Source organism: Delphinus delphis, chromosome 10 (assembly GCF_949987515.2).
Source record: "Delphinus delphis chromosome 10, mDelDel1.2, whole genome shotgun sequence".
NCBI lineage: Eukaryota > Metazoa > Chordata > Mammalia > Artiodactyla > Delphinidae > Delphinus > Delphinus delphis.
In genome coordinates, this window is record NC_082692.2 from 9,817,771 (window position 1) to 9,838,555 (window position 20,785).

Consider the following 20,785-nt stretch of genomic DNA (forward strand, 5'->3'; position numbering starts at 1 on the left):
CCAACTGATGTGAATGTGACATGAGAAAAAACAGATTTATCTGTGGCTGCTTTGGCTGGTAATCCAGGCGAGAAGGGAGGGGTCCCTGAAGGCCCCGCTGGGCACAGGGAGAGACTGGGTTGTGATGTAATTAAAGGCAGCAGAACTCTAACCCTAGGATCCCCTGACATCTCCTTCTAGAGCAGGCCATGGCAGCTGGACACCTGGTGTTCCAAACTACAGGATGCAAATGAAGCTTGGAATGTGCTGATTTCCGCAGAATGCTTTGCAGATGAGAAGTAATGTAAATGACCGGGTGGGAGAATTGTGGTGATCAGAGCATATTATAACACAGTAATTTAATACCCCCAGTGGGTGGTTGACTCACTTCTCTATGAGGTGAGTTGTACGTGTAGAATTTGCCCAGTGGGAGGAGAGAGTAGCAATGACCTGCCTTTTGTGGTAGTGGAAGACACAGGGTATTATGAAATTCACTTTGGAGAAGTTCCTGGAAACAATGGGTGGTGATAGCTCATCCTTTAACTGACACTGTTTCAATGTCTGGAAAGGAGGACAAGGGTTCACAGGGAATGGGGCGTGGAGGGAATAACAGGCACACCTGGCTGTAAACACCTGTTTCCCCACTTAGGCTTTGCATCAAGATCACCTGGGGAGCTTGTTAAAACTACAGGTTCCTGAGCCCTGCACTGACCTACTAAGCCAGGATCTCAGGCCTTGAGGCCCCCAAAGTCTCTTTTTAAAATAAGCACACAAGGTGATTGTGCTGCGAGGATTCTCTAAGCCTTAGCTCTCCAAAAGGTGATGTAGGATTCACAATACCGGAGTCAGGATTAATTGTGTAAATGTAGCGTCATTTAAAAAAAAAAAACAGGAAACGTGCAGATCAAACAAAGGCTCGATAACTTGTAGCTGTTATTATTATTGAGCCATGGGTTTGCCTTAAGACACTCTTCTTTCTTTAGAGCTTTCAATTGATGTCATTTGCCTTGCTAAGCCTTATTCACGGTGTTAAGACAGCGGGGAATCTTCAGCCAAATTAGCTGGGATCGCAAAGTTGCAAGTTGTCGTTCCTGAGGATTGACGAAAGCAGCCTTTTCTGTCCCTTTTCGCTCTAAGTTTTAATGATACTGGTGTAAGGCCGCCCTTCAGGTCGGGGAATCTCTATTGAACGTGAAAACATCAATTGTGTTGTAACAGGTTGTCGGCTCCAGTGAAAGTCAAGGGCTGTGGGTTGGACCCACCCGAGAATGGTAATCTGTGCTGGTCCCAGAGAGGCGCTTGCACCCCGAGGGCTCCCAGCGTAGCAGCCTTCTGTGTGGTGTATCTTGCTTTCATTTGGCAGCGGGAGGCTCGAGGAAAAGGGGGAGGGGAGGCTAGCGTTCTGCCCTGCAGCTCGAAGAGAGCGAAGGTAGCTGCAAACCCGGCAGGCTCAGGTCGCTGGCGCTGAGACTTACGGAGGGTGGGGCTGCCGGTGGAGGATGCGTGCGTGAGACCACGGGGCAGGCGGGAGTGGAGCATCCCAGGTGGGACCGCTGAGTGCCTTCCGGAAACCCTACTCGGGCCTCGGGATCCGGATTGGCTCGGGCAGGGAGGTCGGCGAGGTCAAGCCCCTTTCGGCGCCTTCTTCTGACCCGCCCCGCCGCGGTCGCGCCGCTGTAGAGACGCGGGTGCGGGGCGTGGCAGGGGCATGCTGGCCAGGCGGCGGGGCACGAGTGGCAGCGCGCGGGGGCCGGAGCAGCGTCCGGCCCGGGACGCCCGGGGGCCGGATGGCGGAGCCCACGCGCACCGCGGAGCCGGGGAGGTTTGCGCTCCGCTCGCCGCGCTGCAGGGAGGGCGCGGTGCCAGGCGCGAGCTCCCAGAGACCCAAAAAGAAAGCTTTTTATTTGCTGAGTTTGAAGCCCCTGAAGGAGCCCGCCCCCAACGACAACAACAACAACGTGTCCTTTGTGATCCATTGTCAACTAGGCAAGGAGATCAAACACATTTGCAGCAACTGCAGTCGTGGGGAGGACGCCCGGGACGGTGAGTGCCGGGGCGCGTCGGGGCGGCGGCGAGCGCGGGAGGCGGCTGTGCCGGTCCCCGGTTTGGGGGCGCCGCCGGCGTCTCTGCCCCGAGAACTGCGGGGACATCCGCCTTCTACCCAGGCGTGACGCCCGCCCGTCCGGCACTTTGCAGAGTGCCGCCCGGAGCCAAACCCGGACCGTATCCGTGCACAGACCATTGATGGAAATGCTCCCCTACAGGAGGGGTTTGAAACACTTAAAGCGGCAACTCTGGGATTTTTCTCTTGGGGAAGGTGGGGCTTTAGGGGCTTCACCAGGGGCAAGATTGTTAGCTTTAAGAAGATGCTTCCGCCAGTTTTCTTAGCTTTCTGGGCTTCTTAGCTGTTCTCCCATTGTTGCGTTAGGATAGGATATAAGCTTTGCTGGGCTGCGTTACAGATGTGGCCTTCGGGTGGATTCACTTTGGAGCGGTGGTTGGGCCTCGGCCACAGCGCCCTGGAGACTAGACTTGTGGAGTTGTTGAATGATGTCCGCTCCGAGTGGAACATGGCCGGGATTTTGGGAGCGCCGCCGCTGGTCCCTCTTGCGCTGGTGCCTAAGGGCCAAAATGTGGGAGGTGGGGGAGGAGCGGCGGCGGCTTCCTCCAGGTGTGCCCTGCGAGCCCAAGAGCCCCCTCCGAACGGTCCGGAGCGGGGCGGTGAAAGGGGGCCGGGCTGCCGGCGGCTCTGGGCAGAAGGCGCCACGGAGGAGGGACCGCGTTGCGCGGACCGGGCAGAAGCCTCCGCAGACGTGGACGCGGCTGTGGGGCGGTGCATTTCCCAGGCGGTTCGAAGCAGCTCAAAGAGCAGACTCCGGAGGGCCACTGGAGGTCTTGGAAAAGTTTTAGGCAGCAGGTTTTGCAGGGAAAGCATTAGCTACTGGCCAGCCTGAAGCTCATCGCCTTCCTTGACACTCACACCTGCTTAGACAGGCAGATTTTTCCTATCCACCAGGCCGCTTCGCTTGTTGCCTTCGGAAGAACGCGTTATCACTTAGAATTTCTCCGGTTCCTGCTGGCCTCTGAGGTGCAGCGTAATGAAGCGACTGGTTTGGCTAATGTCTTTTCAGAATTAGAGTCCTGCTAGCGTAATTATACTTTTCTTTGATTAAACAGCCAGAGAGGCTGTGCACGATGGTACCAGGCATCCGAGGGGAAAATCGTGCACAAGGAAGGAAGGCGCACAAAACACGCTGAGGCAGCTCCGGTTAGGTTTGGGGGAGGATATCTGTTTATGAGAAGCACACACTGACATGTGTTTGGTCCTTTGGTTACTCTATAAGCTGCGGACGCCTAGGGAATATGAATGGATTAATGGGGCGATCTAAAGCCAGACTTTTTACCATTTAATGTAATAGAGCATGAGATGCAGGCTAAAATATTTATTAAATGAGTCACTCTGATGACTGAATTGCTTCCCACATGGGCTACTTCCACAACCTTGGGGGGTTATTTAAATCAGGATCTCTGAACATTGCTACAGTAAGGAAAGGTCTGTATCTACACTCAAGGATGTGTGTTCATGTGTGTAATTATGAACACCATGCTTCCGCTTCCAACACGCCTCATCTCTACCACCTCAAACACTCCAGAATGTCTTACGGGGCTACTTGTGGTTGTTCACATATTACCTGATAGGACTAAAGCATTTGATTTCAAAGGATTCTTGTTTAGGGGAGACCTCATGTTGTGGCACCTAATTTTTGCTGAATTCTACACTTGCTAATCCTGCCTTCCAGTGTGGGGTGTGCTTCGTCAGTCACTGAAATAAAATGAGGTCAGGAGCTTAACCCTGTCAGGGCCCAAAGCAGCACTGCCCACTGTGAAAGGAAAGGAAGTTCACATGAATTTCACTTTCTGCAGAGATTGACCTTGAATGATAGTTTGCCATGAGTGGATGTTCTGTGAGCTAAGCTCTCCAGAAGCTGTTTTCAATTTGAGTCATCTTGTCTGCATGCCAGCTCTTTTAAAGGAAGTGTGTAGTAAAGATTGTAGTAATGCTCACAGATTCGGTAGGGCTCCATAGAGGAGGACGTTTCTTGCGGTGGGGCGTACCTGCATTGTGTCCAGCGCCATAAATGTGTTAGGTTTCTCCTCAGCACCACTGAGGTCATTTAGTAGCCATCAAGGACAATACTGGTCCGGCTGGAAAGCCCTTTCTTGAAGTTTTATGCAGGGAAAATTTTATAGAGGCGTTGCTCACTGAGTCTCATTCTTAATTTCCTCATATATAAAATATATTGAAACCTATTTAAAGCATATTTTAATAACTTTCAGCCTGAAGACGATCTATAACTAAAAGTATTTGGCTGATATAGAATAAATTTTAAAAGAAAGAGTATCCCTGGCTCAGTGGACATATGAAAGTTGAAATTACATTTTGGCATTTGCCATTTTACTTCAGAGTAGTTTTTTAAGTTCCGGGTGTCCACTAACTAGTACCAAAGATGCTTTGCTGACCTTAGTTTTAAGTAGAAAATTACTTAAAAAAATTGTAGAACACAGTTCACCATTAATGGCCAAAGACAGTTTGTGTTTGCTTCACCTTTGCCGTTTTGGTTCAATACCGAAGCCTTTTTCAGATGAGGGAACAAGCTTATGTAGCACTTTGGTGTAAAGGCCACAAACAAGTGAAGGGTAGAAAAAACACTGAAATCCTTCTCTGTTCGTCTTTGAAACTAAGGTGCTTTCCAGTGCGCCTCAAGTTGATTATTTTGTTATATGGCACCTATACTGAGTGTAGAAAATTAAGTACTGTTGTGTGTGTGTGTCTGTGTCATATACATGTGCAGTCTTGATAAGCCAGGTTTATTAAGCTATAGAACTAGAAGGAACTACGCAATTTCCTAGTACCTTTAATTTTATCTGCCTTACATACTTGATAGAGAGGCTGGCATTGGTAGGAATAGAGAGAGAGAGAAATTTTTAGCTAAATAGATTAGAAGTTATGAACATAATAAAGCTGCAAGAGGGCTTCCCTGGTGGCGCAGTGGTTACGAATCCGCCTGCCAATGCGGGGGACACGGGTTTGAGCCCTGGTCCGGGAAGATCCCACATGCCGTGGAGCAACTAAGTCCGTGCGCCACAACTACTGAGCCTGTGCTCTAAAGCCCGGGAGCCACAACTACTGAGCCCGCGTGCCACGACTACTGAAGCCTGGGTGCCTAGAGCCCGTGCTCCGCAACAAGAGAAGCCACCACAATGAGAGGACCGCGCACCGCAACGAAGAGTAGCCGCTGCTCGCTGCAACTAGAGAAAGCCTGCACGCAGCAACGAAGATCCAATGCAGCCAAAAATAAATTAATTAATTAAAAAAAAAAAGCTGCAAGAGACATAGCTAAAGTATCACCTAACTTATATTGGAAGTCAATAGGAGAATATGATTTAATTTACAAATAGTTAAAAATCAACTCTAGGGAGAAATCTATTCTAGAAAACAAGGTATTTCTCTATATAATTTCATATATATTTTCTATTCTTATTTGAATTCCTTCTGAGTCTATTAGTAGTGAGGAATTATTGTAGGAATTACAGTGTTATTAATTGTGTATTAAAATGTAATTTCAAGTAATTTTTAATAGAAATGAAACATTTTAAAAACAGTTTTTAGAAATATTTTGAAGCCTCTGTCTTATAGTGGCCTGTTTAAAAAGTAATCGAATGATAGATTTAGAAACAAGACATATATATATATTTTTTAACATCTTTATTGGAGTATAATTGCTTCACGATGTTGTGTTAGTTTCTGCTTTATAACAAAGTGAATCAGCTTTACATATATCCCCATATCTCCTCCCTCTTGCGTCTCCCTCCCACCCTCCCTATCCCACCCCTCTAGGTGGTCACAAAGCACTGAGCTGATCTCCCTGTGCTGTGCAGCTGCTTCCCACTAGCTATCTATTTTACATTTGGTAGCGTATATATGTCAGTGCCACTCTCTCACTTGGTCCCAGCTTCTCCTTCTCCCTCCCTGCATCCTCAAGTCCATTCTCTACATCTGCGTCTTTATTCCTGTCCTGCCCCTAGGTTCTTCATGACCATTTTTTTTCCTTTTTCTTAGATTCCATGTATATGTGTTAGCATACGGTATTTGTTTTTCTCTTTCTGACTTACTTCACTCTGTATGACAGACTCTAGGTCCATCCACCTCACTACAAATAACTCAATTTCGTTTCTTTTTAGGGCTGAGTAATATTCCATTGTATATATGTGCCACATCTTCTTTATCCATTCATCTGTCGATGGACACTTAGGTTTCTTCCATGTCCAGGCTATTGTAAATAGTGCTGCAATGAACAGTGTGGTACATGTTTCTTCTTGAATTATGATTTTCTCAGGGTATATGCCCAGCAGTGAGATTGCTGCGTCGTGTGCTAGTTCTACTTTTAGTTTTTTAAGGAAACTCCATACTGTTCCCCATAGTGTCTGTATTAATTTACATTCCCACCAGCAGTGCTAGAGGGTTCCCTTTTCTCCACATCCTCTCCAGCATTTATTGTTTGTAGATTTTTTGATGATGGCCATTCTGACAGTGTGAGGTGATACCACATTGTGGTTTTGATTTGCATTTCTCTAACGATTAGTGACGTTGAGCATCCTTTCATGTGTTTGTTGGCAATCTGTATGTCTTCTTTGGAGAAATGTCTATTTAGGTCTTCTGCCCATTTTTGGATTGGGTTGTTTGTTTTTTTGATATTGAGTTGCATAAGCTGCTTGTATATTTTGGAGATTAATCCTTTGTCAGTTGCTTCGTTTGCAAATATTTTCTCCCATTCTGAGGTCTGTCTTTTCGTCTTGTTTATGGTTTCCTTTGCTGTGCAAAAGCTTGTAAGTTTGATTAGGTCCCACTTGTTTCTTTTTGTTTTTATTTCCATTTCTCTAGGAGGTGGGTCAAAAAGGATCTTGCTGTGATTTATGTCATAGAGTGTTCTGCCTATATTTTCCTCTGAGTTTTATAGTGTCTGGCCTACATTTAGGTCTTTAATCCATTTTGAGTTTATTCTTGTGTATGGTGTTGAAACAAGACATATTGATTGTAGCTGCTACTCAGTGCCTTTTACATGTGATTAACCAATATTTCAAGGTTGTTTTCATTTCACTAAATATGATTTCTATTCTTCAAATATTCGTAGACAAATTCGCTAATCCGTTGACTCACTAGATGCATTTCCAAATTTTGTTTTCGGAGTTTGAAATATTTCACACGTTATTCTAATGGATTCCAATGTGAACTTTTAGAACAAAAACAATTTGCCACAATACTTCTCTGTTACTCTGTAGGGTTCATTCCACAAGACAGCTTTTTAGAAAAGAATACCTTATGAGTTTCTGTGGGTCAAATCCTTCTTTTTGCAGATGAGAAAACAGAGGTGCATCAAGATTAGGTGAGCAGTCCTCCAAAATTCAGCCACCATTTGGTGTCAGGGCTACTCACAGAACTGTTTCTTCATGAAGAAGTTTCTAGTGGTGGTCCAGAGGGGGCTCCTGGAACCTCACTGCCTGTTTTCAAATAATGGCTCCTCCACTTGCTAGCTGGGTGACTTTAGGACACCACGGTATTATCTACTGCGTGGCGTTGTGAGGATTAAATGAGATAATTAGCACAAAGCACTTAGCATGGTGCCTGGCAAGAGAAAGTGCTGGAGAAATATTAGCTGTGATTACTGTCGTCTGTATTGTTACTGCCAAGTTCAATTTCGTCTTGGATTTTTCCTCCCGCTATTGTGTGCTCTTTGGTCTCTTCCGTAATTAAACATCCCTGGATTGGGTCCGAGATGAACGCACCAATTCTACTCTGAATTTAACAGTGAAAACATATTTTTAATAACAGCAAGTAAAAGTGAGGTTGGGGAAGAGCCCCTTCAACATTGTGCATGTCAAAAGTATTTTGTTGTGCTGGTTTTAGAATTTTAACAATCATGACCAGTTCATTCTAGGTAAAAGGGCTCACGTGTGTCTAAATTTACAATGACTAAGCACTTTTTGGTCAGTCGGGTATTCCAGAAAATAGGCAAGGTGAGATCCAGTTGTTTCTCCGGAAGAGGAAAAGTGAACAACTGGATGAAGTATTGTTACTGTTGTACTGTATTGTTCTCCAGAACAATAATTACTGGAGAATTCTATCGACATGGGCCCAATGGACACTGAGAGTAAGAGGGACAGCTAGGGAAGATGTGACCTGAAGCAAGGGGTAGAGGTGGGAAACTGCTTGCATGAAGTCAGGAGAGCTTAGGAAAGGCTCCAACTTGGGCAGGGTGTAAAGGTTCTTTGGAACCCTGAAAAGAAAAGCATGTGCTCAGACAGTAGTGAAGAGAGTGGAGAAGGGCTTAGTGGGGTGTTAGGAAGAGGTGTAAAGAGGGGGGGAATTCTAATGAAGGTGGGCTCTTAAAATTCTGCTGAAGTATCCACGTACAATCGTCCCTCAGTATCTGTTGGGGATCGGTTTCAGGCACCCTCTGCAGGTACCAAAATCCAGGGATGCTTACGTCCCTTATATAAAATGGCCAGTACAATGAATACAGTCCGCCCTCCACATCTGTGGGTTTTGCATCTGCGGATACAGAGGGTAGACTGTACTCACACAACTGACCTATTGATTGATTCTCTTATGTTTGCTTATAAAATTAGCAGGTTGTGTGTGCAGGGCCCCCTCAGATACCAAGAGGTACAATAACCAGTTGTTGCCTTTGAAGAATCGACCTTAGAGCAGCAGGAAAGTAAACTGCTAAATTATTGGAGGAAGCCATTAACTGTGTGAGTAAGGTAGGAGGGCTTCCCAGAGGAGGTGATATTTGCACTAGGGCCTAATGGAGGAGTTTTCTCAGATAAATAAGGAAGGGCATTTTGGTAAGAAAAAAAAAAAAGCAAATGGTTTAAATTGCAAAAGAGCATAGCTTGCCCAGAAAAGGGGAGAAGTTCAGCAGGTAGAATTGGTAGAATGTAGGGAAAAATGACATGAGGTAGTCTAGAAACATATGTAGGGGCAATTCTTCATTTTTTTTCCGATGATATATTTCTGCAGCAATTTTATGTGCCAGGTTAAGCATTGGGAATATAAAAATCAGTAAGATAGCATGGTCTTTGTGTTCAAAGATCTTAAATGTAGCACAGGGACATAGGTAGACCGATACATGCACAGTTTTAAAAGTGTTTGAGAGTCCGCCTGCCGATGCAGGGGATGCGGGTTCGTGACCCGGTCCGGGAAGATCAGCCATGGCCGCTGAGCCTGTGCGTCCGGAGCCCGTGCTCCGCCACGGGAGAGGCCACAACAGTGAGAGGCCCGCGTACCACCAAAAAAAAAAAAAAAAAAAAAAAGTTTGAGAGAGGTAGGTGTGTGATTTTTTTTAAAATAAATTTATTTATTTATGGCTGCATTGGGTCTCATTGCTGCGCACGGGCTTTCTCTAGTTGCGGTGAGTGGGGGCTACTCTTCGTTGCGGTGCGTGGGCTTCTCATTATGGTGGCTTCTCTTGTAGCAGAGCATGGGCTCTAGGCGTGTGGGCTTCAGTAGTTGTGGCACATGGGCTCAGTAGCTGTGGCTCACGGGCTTTAGAGCACAGGCCCAGTAGTTGTGGCTCATGGGCTTAGTTGCTCCACGGCATGTGGGATCTTCCCGGACCAGGGCTTGATCCTGTGTCCCCTGCACTGGCAGGTGGATTCTTAACCACTGCACCACCAGGGAAGCCCGAGGCAGGTGTTTTGGAGGCAGAAAGTAGAGAGTGTCAGGCCCGACTTGGGCAAGAGGGAAATCAGGAAAATCCTGGTACAGTTTATGAAGGAGTTCATATTTCATTCAGCGAGCACTGTAAAAATATTAATAAACAGAAGTCTCAACTAAGTAGAGTTGGGAGACCGGACAGGGGAGCTTTCATGCCCTGGGAGGATAGCAGAGCCCAACAGGAAAAAGAAAGTCTCTTCTTGCCTGGCAAGGATTCAGCCAATGAAAAGCCAGGGACTCTGTTTACTAAGCCCTCCCAACTTCCTTTTCCCTTCTATAAAAGCATCCTCCTTTCCTTGCTGTTTGGGGACCTTCACAGGTTGTAGACTCCCAGTTGCATTTCTCTGCTGATCCTGAATAAATCCACCTTTTTGCTGGAGAAGTGACTGGCAGTCTGTCTGTTTTAGGTCAGCTACACTGAAGGTAGCACAGGGATTTTTAAGCAGAGGTAGCATGATTAAATTACCTAAAAAAAAAAAAAAAACAACTAAACTTATAAAAAATTATGAAAAACATATACAAAAGTATACAGGAGAGAGAATGATCTCTATAGATTCATCAGCTACGTCCCCCCACTCCTATATTATATTGGAGCAAATTTGAGTAGGTTTTTGTGATGGTGTTGCTGGTAGAGCTTAAGCAGGGACCAGACGAGAAAGGGCCTGGGTCCAACACTCATAGCCAAGAAAGGTCATTTCAAGAGCTTAAGCGGTAAGTGTCAAAAGACCAAGAGTCTGCTATTCTGTTACAGACTCATAAAAAGGCCCAGTAACACTTTCAAGCACCAGCAATTCAAAGTCAGTTTGCCTTATTTTCAGCATAACTTTGAGCTCATATGTAATTTTGCAAATAATTTCCCCTTCTGCTCTAATATCTTTCTGACTTATAGACATCTATAAATATTCACTCAGTTTAGGAGAAGAAATGTTTAAAATATTTGTAAAATCTATAGCTTCAAATATACCCGTATGTCTAAAGGAAATTTAAAACGATCAGTAGATAAAATATACACATACAACTGTATTGAGAGGGGAAGGATCAAAACTTGTTTGCTAGCCCCCAATAGTCATTTCTGTAGTTTGCTAGTTTATCCAAATGGTAAGAACTTTTCGGACGTGAATAGGTGTTTATAGAGTTTGAAGACATGGCTGAAAGGAGGGGGCCTGATGATTTTTGTGTAGGTTGTAAAATAGGGGTCCAGTTTAATTTCTTTTGCTTGTAGCTGTTCAGTTTTCCATTTATGAAGAGAGTCCTTTCCTCCTTGCACACTCTTGGCTATACTGTGACACATTCTGCTTATCCACTGATCAGTTGATGGTGATTTGTGTTGTTTCCATTTTTTGGCTGTTATGAGTAATTCTTCTTTGAGCATTTATGCTCAAAGAAGAATTTATACACAAGTTTTAGTGTAGATGTCTGTTTTCATTTCTTTTGGGTATATACCTAGGGGTAGAATTGCTGGATCATCTGGTAACACCGTGTTTAACCATTTGAGGAGCTGCCAGGTTCTTTTTCAAAGTGGCTGCACCATGGTATGTTCCCAACAGCAGTGAAGATAAAGTCCCATTTCCAATGATTTTCATTATCTGTGTTTTGGATTTTTGTCGCCCTGGAGGATTAAGAGAGAGAGTGAGAAGGTTCTGAGTTGATGGTCAAGAAGAGAGCTGATTCAGTCTGTTTAAGAAAACCGATAAGTTTAGAAAACGTAGACACATGACTCTATTTATGTTACCCTTTATAATTTGCACCTATTATTTCCTTGTAATCGTCACATTTCCTTTTAAGGTTGGAAATACTATTGTGACCGTTTTAGGGAGGAGGGAACAGAGGGTCAGTGGTCAGGGCTTCCTCCGTGTCACCTGCTGTTGCTACTGTACCTGGGCCATCCCTCTGCTTCCATCTCTGCGGCCATGGCTGTGTGCTTCTGAGATGTGAACCTCTAAGAAGAGACTACTTGTTTTGGCCAATGAGGTTTAACATCTAAAGTGATTAATTACATACGAAAGTGATTCTTGCAGGAAAATTCAGGTAAAAAGGAACACCAAAAGAAAACTGTCAGTTCATTAAAAAGCGCAAGAGGAAATTATATGGCGGAGAGTGCGTTTGGTTAGAATTGGGAAGCCTCAGGGGCCGCTGATACCCTCTATCTGCTCTCAAGACACCTCTGTCCTGAGTTTCTTCCACATGTGAGATATTTCTCTTCCCTGAAGATGTTGCGGTGCCTAAAACCCATCTAGATCAGGGGTTGGTAAGCAGTGATCCCTGAGCCCTCCCTCTGTTTTTGTAGTGGAGAATGTTTTTTTTTTTTTTCGATTACAAACGGCTGACAGAAATCGAAAGAAGAAGAATATTTCATGACGCGAGACACTCCTATGAAATTCAGATGTCAGTGTCCATAAATAAAATTTTGTTGGAGCACAGCCATGCGTAATTGTTTGCGTACAGTCTGCGGTGGCTTTTGCACCACAGCTGCAGAGTTGAGGGGCTGCAGCAAAGAGCCGCACACCCTCCAATATTTCGTTTCTGGCTTTTATCAGAAAAATTCTGCTGACCCCTGATACATCACAGTTCCTATAATTAGGAGATACCGATACTGACCATTTTAACACCACATCTAATCTTAGGATTGAAAGGGACTCAATCACATCTCAGTGTCATTCACCAGAACTGCAGTTTTAGTCCTTTTCAAACGCTATAAATGATGTCCTAGTGTACGCAGAGGGACAGATTTAAAATGCAAATCAAGCTAAAAAGAAACGACTCCTCCGAATGGGGTTTGTGGAGATCTTTCCTTCCCCCACTCCTACTCTGACCTTTATGTGGGTTTCAGGCTGGCACATGTGACAAAAGGGGATGGATTTCTAATCCCCACCTAAGAGCTAACCATCCTGACTCTGCTTTTGTTTCGGTGTGAACTTTAGAACAATCGCCTCTGCTATTTGGGCAGATGGAGATTTGCCTCCATAGTAATTATTTTGCAACCCACAAAAGTAATTATAAAATCAAATTATTAGCTTCTAAACAAGCTGTAACCCCAGCAGTGACTCTTGGGAGGGGAACAAATTTCCTGTTCTTTAATTTTCTTTTTTTTGCGGTACGCGGGCCTCTCACTGCTGTGGCCTCTCCCGTTGCGGAGCACAGGCTCCAGACGCGCAGGCTCAGCGGCCATGGCTCACGGGCCCAGCCGCTCCGCGGCACGTGGGATCTTCCCGGACCGGGGCACGAACCCGTGTCCCCTGCATCGGCAGGCGGACTCCCAACCACTGCGCCACCAGGGAAGCCCTCTAATTTTCATTTTCAGGACTGTCACCTTCTGCTTCCTTTGCCCCCTTACCTCAGTTCTCGAGTTATTTTAAGTCGAGTAGCAGTCTTCAATGAAGCATTTGCTGCTTTTGAGGCAACCATCTTAAAGAGTAGGACTGCTCCAGGGTTATGAGTGGAAAGACAGAGAAGCAAGCAAGAAAAAGGAAAAGCAAAGCCTGATTTGATTCTTCCAGTAATAGGAAATCAACTTTAGAAAAGGAATAACCGCCCACCAGACTCGGTGCCTGGCGGGTTGGAATTATCGGGAGCTGCACTGTAGTGAAGCCTCCAGATGCTGAAGGTGTTCTCAGGAAGAGTTGGCGCCGCGATTTCCTGGCACTAAGTGAGGAATGCAATCTGCCGCACAGTTAGCGACCATCCATCACTGACGGACTGGGCACATACCAGCACTGCCTATTTCTTGAGAGACTTAGAGTCTGTTTACGGGCAAATGTTTGTCTAACACGTGCAGCAGATACTGTAGATAATGTTTATATGTTTGGAAACGTACTTGTCTGATGAACTGGGCTGCTCCACATGATGGAAGTGTCCAGAAGCAGATCTTGGCTACGGGCACCGTGATGGATTTTGCTGCATATTCAAGAAACGCCGCTTCCAGGGACTTCCCTGGTGGCGCAGTGGTTAAGAATCTGCCTGCCAGGGCCTCCCTGGTGGCGCAGTGGTTAAGAATCTGCCTGCCAGGGCTTCCCTGGTGGTGCAGTGGTTGAGAGTCCGCCTGCCGATGCAGGGGACACGGGTTCGTGCCCCGGTCCGGGAAGATCCCACATGCTGCGGAGCAGCTGGGCCCGTGAGCCATGGCCGCTGAGCCTGCGCGTCCGGAGCCTGTGCTCCGCAACGAGAGAGGCCACAACAGTGAGAGGCCAGCGTACCGCAAAAAAAAAAAAAAAAAAAGAATCTGCCTGCCAGTGCAGGGAATACGGGTTCGAGCCCTGGTCCACGAGGATCCCACATGCCGCAGAGCAACTAAGCCCGTGTGCCACGATCACCGCAACGAGAAGCCCCTGCTCGCCACAACTAGAGGAAGCCTGTGCGCAGTAACGAAGACCCACGGCAGCCCAAAATAAATAAAATTAAAAAAAAAAAAAAAAGAATTGCCCCTCCAAATCTCAGTAACTCACTGATTGATGGGTCCCTTCCCCAGCTCACTAAAAAAGCCAAACAAGCCACCGACAGGAGCTTATCATCCCCCAAATGAACACGCAGTGAACCTTTTTGCTTGCCCAAAGCCCTGATGTTTTCATAGCCAGAATGAATAGTATGCTGCAGTTTCCAACTAGCCATGATATGAATTTTTCGTGCACTATTGAGCAGGCTGTGGTCAGAACGCCACCACCCAAAGTAAAACTGAAGACAAAGGAACAGATTTTAATATATGCAGCTAAAGGAGCCCTTTGCAGTGGAAGTAGAAATGATGCGCTATTGGACCCCTCCCATCCTTGCCCCGGTCTTTGAGGTGGCATCAGGAACGTAAATGCAGATTTCTTGTGGTAAGACAATAGAAGTAGCTTGGAATACTGGTGCGTGTAGTAGTCGTTGGGCTGTGTGCCTAGGTTAATGTTTCAAGTTTTTCTAGAAGGCAGAAGAGGGAATACATAGAAAAAGAAGCATCTATGTTCAAGAAATAAAAGTAAAGACAAGAGGCATAACCAAAGACAAGAGTTACTCTTTGGAAGAGGAAACTTATGAGTATCTTGGAAGACCCCCATATATAAACCAGATAAAAGAGGGATTGCTGGTTTAGGCCGGGGGAGGGCCTGTCCTCACAGAGTGCCATAGAGTCCTAGAGCTTTCCAGAACCACAGGTTTAAAGTTGTTCTTTGCTCTACTCCATTTAGATGAGATACAGTGTAGAATGATTAATTACATTTCTACAAGGTAAACATCAGCTCATAACTGGGGACATTATATCCCCAATTTTTATCCTGTGAAGATGATGAACATCTCATAGAGCAGCTTGTGACCTAAATCAGGTATAACCAAATAAGGTGTAGGTTTTTCATGTGTATGTAGATGGTACACCCTAGAATAGAGCTAATTTGGGGGAAAGTGTATATATTGGCTGCAGATTTGCATGACATCACATATAAACGGGTAGTAATATAACATCTTTAGCTTCAAATTATTTCACGAGGAATGTTTAATCTCGTGCCAACATTAATAATCACCTCTTTAAAAATGGCAACTGCTCAACATACAATTGGATGAGGTGTACAGTCCTTTTTGCTTCCTCCTTAACATTGTTGATGGAACGTTGTTGAATTCACCACTGGATTTATGAGCAAGTGTTGAGGACCAAACAGGAATGGCACTTAGCATTCAAACCATAAGTAGATGGGTCAGTGTGTGTTACTAGCTCAAAGTACATAATTTGCCATGAATGAAATAACACAAATTTACTTTGAAAATATCATAGCCTAAATTATAGTAAGATTTAACTGGGAGGATTTCCACCATGCTTTTAGAAAGCAAACATAGCTTATTTTTGTTTGTTTTTGTTTTTTTTTTTTGGCGGTACGCGGGCCTCTCACTGTTGTGGCCTCTCCCATTGCGGAGCGCAGGCTCAGCGGCCATGGCGCACGGGCTTAGTTGCTCCGCAGCGTGTGGGATCTTCCCGGACCGGGGCATGAACCCGCGTCCCCTGCATCGGCAGGCGGACTCTCAACCACTGCGCCACCAGGGAAGCCCCAACATGGCTTATTTTTATTGCACAATCCTAAGAGTGCAATTCCTGGCAATGTTTACCAGAGAGAAGGAATTAGCAGCCTCCAGGGGAGGGTTAGGGAAACAAAGCATCCTCTGGGAATCCGGCCCCTAAGTTGGTGCCAGTAACCTTGGTACAAACTGGCCTCAGACAAATTTCAGTCTTGGCCTTTGTTTTCCTTCTTGCGAAAAGGGGTGAAGGAGAGGAGGATCGTGCTTGTTTTTCCAGAGGGTGTTGAGAAGATTCAGGAGGCTTCTGGAAAGTTTTCAAAAATAGAAAACACGGGGTTTTGTGCTTTTAAATCCGTGGTGCTAGCTTCCACATTCTAAAGGGATGAAGGAACTGGGTTTCCCTTTTCTCCTTGTATTCTCCTCTCTGTTCGTGGTGATGGTTGGTGGAAGGATGGAGGACCGAAAAGGCTTCCTGGCTTACGGGACTGGGAAAACAATAGTCCCTTTCTCTCAAGGTCAAAGAGCAGAGGGACCCCCTGAGCTAGATGAACAGATGACTCTGCCATCTGCTTCTGCCTGCGTGTGGCCTCCCCCCATGCCCAGCCGAGCCCTTTTCAGACTTGCAGGTCACAGAGCTGTGAGCTCTGAAGAGCGGTCTCCTGAAGCCTATTCCAGAAACCCAAGTACCTTTGCCCATGGCCGGTCCCCCTGCCCAAAAGACAGCGGCTGCCCAGTCAGGCCAGAGCGGGTGGGCTGAGGCCCCTAAGGAATTACAGATCCTCTTCAGAATTCAGTCCTCTGCCGTCTGACTAAATCCATAGATATCACAGCATTTTTTTAAGTGTACAAATACGTCCGTGACTTAGGCGTAAAAGATGTTAGAGTGGATTATGGACTAGTTAGGAAGCGGGTGGGAAAATCGGAGTACTTTGTACCTTCACCTTTGCTTTTAATTTACTCCTTTTGCTTCCTTATGGACATGCGGGGTCCTATTTTGATGGGTTCCCCCGACACACAGAAGTTTAAATTAGCCGTATTGCTTGTGGGAAAATAATAATTTTCTGCCTGGCATCTACCTATATTGAGGTCTGTACTCTTAGAACCAGTCCAAGGTAGCAAGGCAAAAAAGTTCTCCCATGCCATTTGGAAATATGGCCTCTGCCCGAATTCCAGGGTCTGTGCCATTCCAACAGAGACCTGCGGAAGCACTGATCTTCCTGCCAAAGACGTCTTACGGTAAAGGAGGCTGTGTCACGCTTCTCTGCTACTGAGCTTCCCAAAGCAGCTCTGATTACAGAGTGAGAAATTTTAAAACTCAAGTTCTGAAGTTCAGCATTGGGAATTGTTGTCAACTTTAATGAGATGTTTTCCAAAATGTGTTCCGTAGAACACGGGATGGTAATAGATGGTATGTGGAAAATGTCAAGATCAAACTAACTTGGAAAACCGAGCTAAAAAACAAAGTTAAGTAGATTGTTTTAATTTCTGAGCCCTCGGTGTGCCCATGTGCCTAGTGAAAGGTCAGGAACAGAGTGTTTATACCTCTTTACCCAAGTGTATTTTATCATACACAGTGGTTTTTTTTCGAGGAGTGGGGAGCCTCGCAGGTGATGAACGCCCTAGAAAAAAATTAATGTGTGACTTCAGAATCCTCCCATAGAAAATACTCCATTGATTGACTCCTTCCCACTTGTGAAAGATACAGAATCACACAGAACGATGAGGTTTGTTCATGAATTCTTCTTTCTGACCAGAAGCTCTTGGCATGAAACTTCATAGTCCTTGGGAAGAAATACTTTCACTTTTGCTGAACATGTTTAGTGATTTTTGGTTAAAAGAGTCATGAATGCAAATTATTATACCTTTGTTTCAGTCAATCCAGGAATTAGGTGCTTTCTCTGTTTCCCTAGTTAGGCTACGTGATAGAACCGTATGGCAGGTCTGGGGTTTCTAGAGACCTGTGATCTCAGTGTGGAATGTTTTAGGTCAGTGTTCCTTAGTCTCATGACTATTGACATTTTGGACTAGATAATTCTTTGTTTGGGGTGGGAAGCGGTATTCTGTGGATTGTAGAACGTTTAGCAGCATCCCTGGCCTCTATCCACTAAGTTCCAGTAGCACCTACTGTCGTAAAATGTACCTGGGGTTTGTTCTAATCAGGTATGGTAAGGGGACAGACAGGGAGATAACTGCCTTTGAGAGGAGAGTTCATTACAACTCCTAAGGGGAAGGGGCACCCCATCCATGCAGCACCCCCTGGGGAAGTACCAGGGTTGGTCAGGAGGCAGAAGGACTCAGGAGAGAACATAGCCCAGAGTTTTATTGTGTTTTTTGCAGAGAAGGAATGGGTGAATCAAGGTAGGCAGGTTTGAGCAAGTTTCGGATTGGTTAGTTTGAATAATTTTGACTGGCTCGGGGTTGTAAAGGTGGTCTCTAGTTGTTCAGTACCTGGCCCTGGGGTGATTGAGGGCAGAGGAAATACTCACTTGCTGTGTGAGAGTTAGATCCAGGAGATGGTTGGGGGGATAAGCTTTGGATTGCTTGGTTTGCAAAGGAAAGGTGCCCTGGCAGGCAAGTTGTTTACTATCTCTAGGAATTAGCTAGTTCTGGGAGGGGCAACCTCTCCAGGCTCCAGGATGTCAGCGCCTCATCAAGTACAGAAAATATTTTAAAACATGCTTCATACACCCACCTCCCACTTGTGACAACCAAAAATGTCTCCAGACAGTGCCAGATGTCCCCTGGGGGCAAAGTTGCTCCTGGGTTAAGAATCACTGATTACCGGCCAGAGTGGGCAGTGCCAACCATGAGTGGGTTCACCAAAGCGAGAGATCAGTGTGGACTAAATCCCAGGAGGGGGGTTTGTGTGAAGGGGCTGATGTGGATTGGCGGAAGTCAGGAAGGAAGAGATCCTAAGTGGAAGGGTTCACAAGAACAGGAGCCAGGAGGGGGGAGGAAGCGTAAGTGTATCATTGTTAGATAATAACAACAATACTGTCTTAGTCACTTGCCCAATGCCAAGCCCTGTGTCAGTGATGGGAAATATGGGCTTAATCTTCCCAAGAGCCCCATGAGATAGGTACTGTTTATTTCAGCTTGGCAGAAAAGAAAACTGAGCCTGCGAGGGATTAAGCAACACGCTGGTCTCACCGGTAATAAGTGCTGGGGTTAGGATTTGAAATCAGGTCTCTTTTTAATACAAGGTAAAGTTAAAAGATATTAAATTATAGGCAGAAGTGCCTGGACTTAAAGCGATGTGCTACACGAAGTGGTGGTAGGTTCTTCAGCAGAGGAGGGATAACGTGCAAAGCGTATTTTGGTTCAGCTCGTGGCATCAGCTCTGCAGCAGGCACCAGGAATTGGTTGCGGGTGGGCTGAGGCGGGGTGGTGCCGAGAAGGATCAAAGCCATAGAGCTGTGATCAGTGCTTAGCCAAGGGTAGTGGCAATAGGATTGGAGCAGAAAGGGGTGTCAGAGATGCTTCTTGACAATAGGAACTAAAGGCTGAAGAGATGAAGAAGGGAAGAAGAACGGTGGTCCTCTCCCATCCCCTCCTCCCCAGTGGGAAGGGTGCAGGTGTAACAGAAAGGCAGGCTGGGATCTCAGGAACAGGGTAGAATATGGGCTCCCTTGAAGATTTTGGTTTTAGTTCATTTCTGTGCCTCGTTTTTACTTTTCATAGTAGTGTACACTTGTTCTACTTTCTGAGTTGGGCACTGCTCGTTGTACTTTCCGTATGTGAATGCACTTATTCCTCACGGTGACCTCTGCATGCAGTCTCCATTTGGCACGTGAGGAAGCCAAGGCTCAGAAGGGTTTAACAGCTCGCCCCAAATCTGGCTCCAGAGTCTTGCCCTTTACGTTCTCAGCTTTGCGGCTTCTGGAGCACGTTATTAATGCCCAGCTGCTAGGCATTTTGGCAATGTTATCTCCTATCATCACTGGGTCCACTTACGTACTTCTTGGTTTTCCCAACTACAGAATGAAGGGGCTGAGCTTGTAAATCCCTTTTAGCTCTGTCGTTCCATGTCTGAATAATAGTTCTACTTATTAAACAAGTCAGACCGAATTCTGTTATTTATTATAATGGAGACCTTTTTCTTAAAAAGAAATGTCTTCCTTTTCAAAAGTCTTCCTTTTGAGGCCTTGGTTGGCCCAGGAAGAGATACCTCTTCCCTGGAATCCCAGGCTTCTGAGCATAGTTCATGGAAAGCCATTCTGCTTTCTGTGCACCTGTTTCTCGTACTCACCTGTGAGCTCCTTGAAGGCAAGATGGTGTTTTACTCATTTTTGTATTCCTGGCTCATAACGTGTTCCCAGTAGAAGATCAGTAATTTTGTGTTTTGTTTTTGCTTTTTAACGATTTCAGACCAAGGAAATCAGATTTCATACATCGCACTTGGTGTATAACGTTACCATGATTCAAGTAAACTCTTTCCTGAAGAAAAGAATAGTATTAGCCCTCAGGATGGCTACAAAAATAGATGACACAGGAGGTCACATTGAGAGGAAAGGAAGCTTCTTACCTGGGAAGTAGAAAGCAAAGGGCTTCAATGTCTAATAGTATGAGCACAAGCGTCGAGTTGATGTTACTTACTATTGAAGAGTTTAGACAGTGTCAGCAAATGTCTTCTGTAAAGGGCCAGGCAGTAAACGTTTTAGGCTTTCACCGTAAGATATCCGTGGCGGCTCTGCTGTTGTAGCCCAAAAGCAGCCACAGGCAATAAAGAAATGAAAGAGTGTGACTGTGTTCCAAGAACATTTTATTTACAAAGACAGGCAGCAAGCTGAATTTAAACCGAGGGTTATAGTTTGCCAACCCCTGGTGTAGACTCTCAAGTGTGAGAGAGGGTGCAGATCCCAGCTGTGCCACTTGCTAACTGAGTGGTTTTAATTCAGAGTACGCCTCAGTTTCTGCATCTGTAAAATGGTGACTCTTTTTTGAAAAAAATAAAATTTGTTTATTTATTTTGGCTGCGTTGGGTCTTCGTTGCTGCGCGCAGGCTTCCTCTAGTTGCGGCGAGTGGAGGCTACTCTTGTTTGCGATGCGCAG

At 45.6% G+C, this 20,785-nt stretch overlaps 1 protein-coding gene across 7 annotated transcripts in view; it reads left to right on the plus strand.

Annotated features, from left to right (window-relative positions):
• Window positions 1-20,785, plus strand: part of PHACTR1 (phosphatase and actin regulator 1) — a 551,052-nt gene that overhangs the window by 298,207 nt on the left and 232,060 nt on the right. Inside the window, exon 1 of one of the 7 annotated variants that reach the window (XM_060023626.1) lies at window positions 1,767-2,022. The exons of the other annotated variants lie outside the window; for them this stretch is intronic. Coding sequence (XP_059879609.1) covers window positions 1,767-2,022 — 256 coding nt within the window. Of the gene's footprint in view, window positions 1-1,766; window positions 2,023-20,785 lie in introns of those variants that run through there. 7 annotated transcript variants of the gene reach the window in all.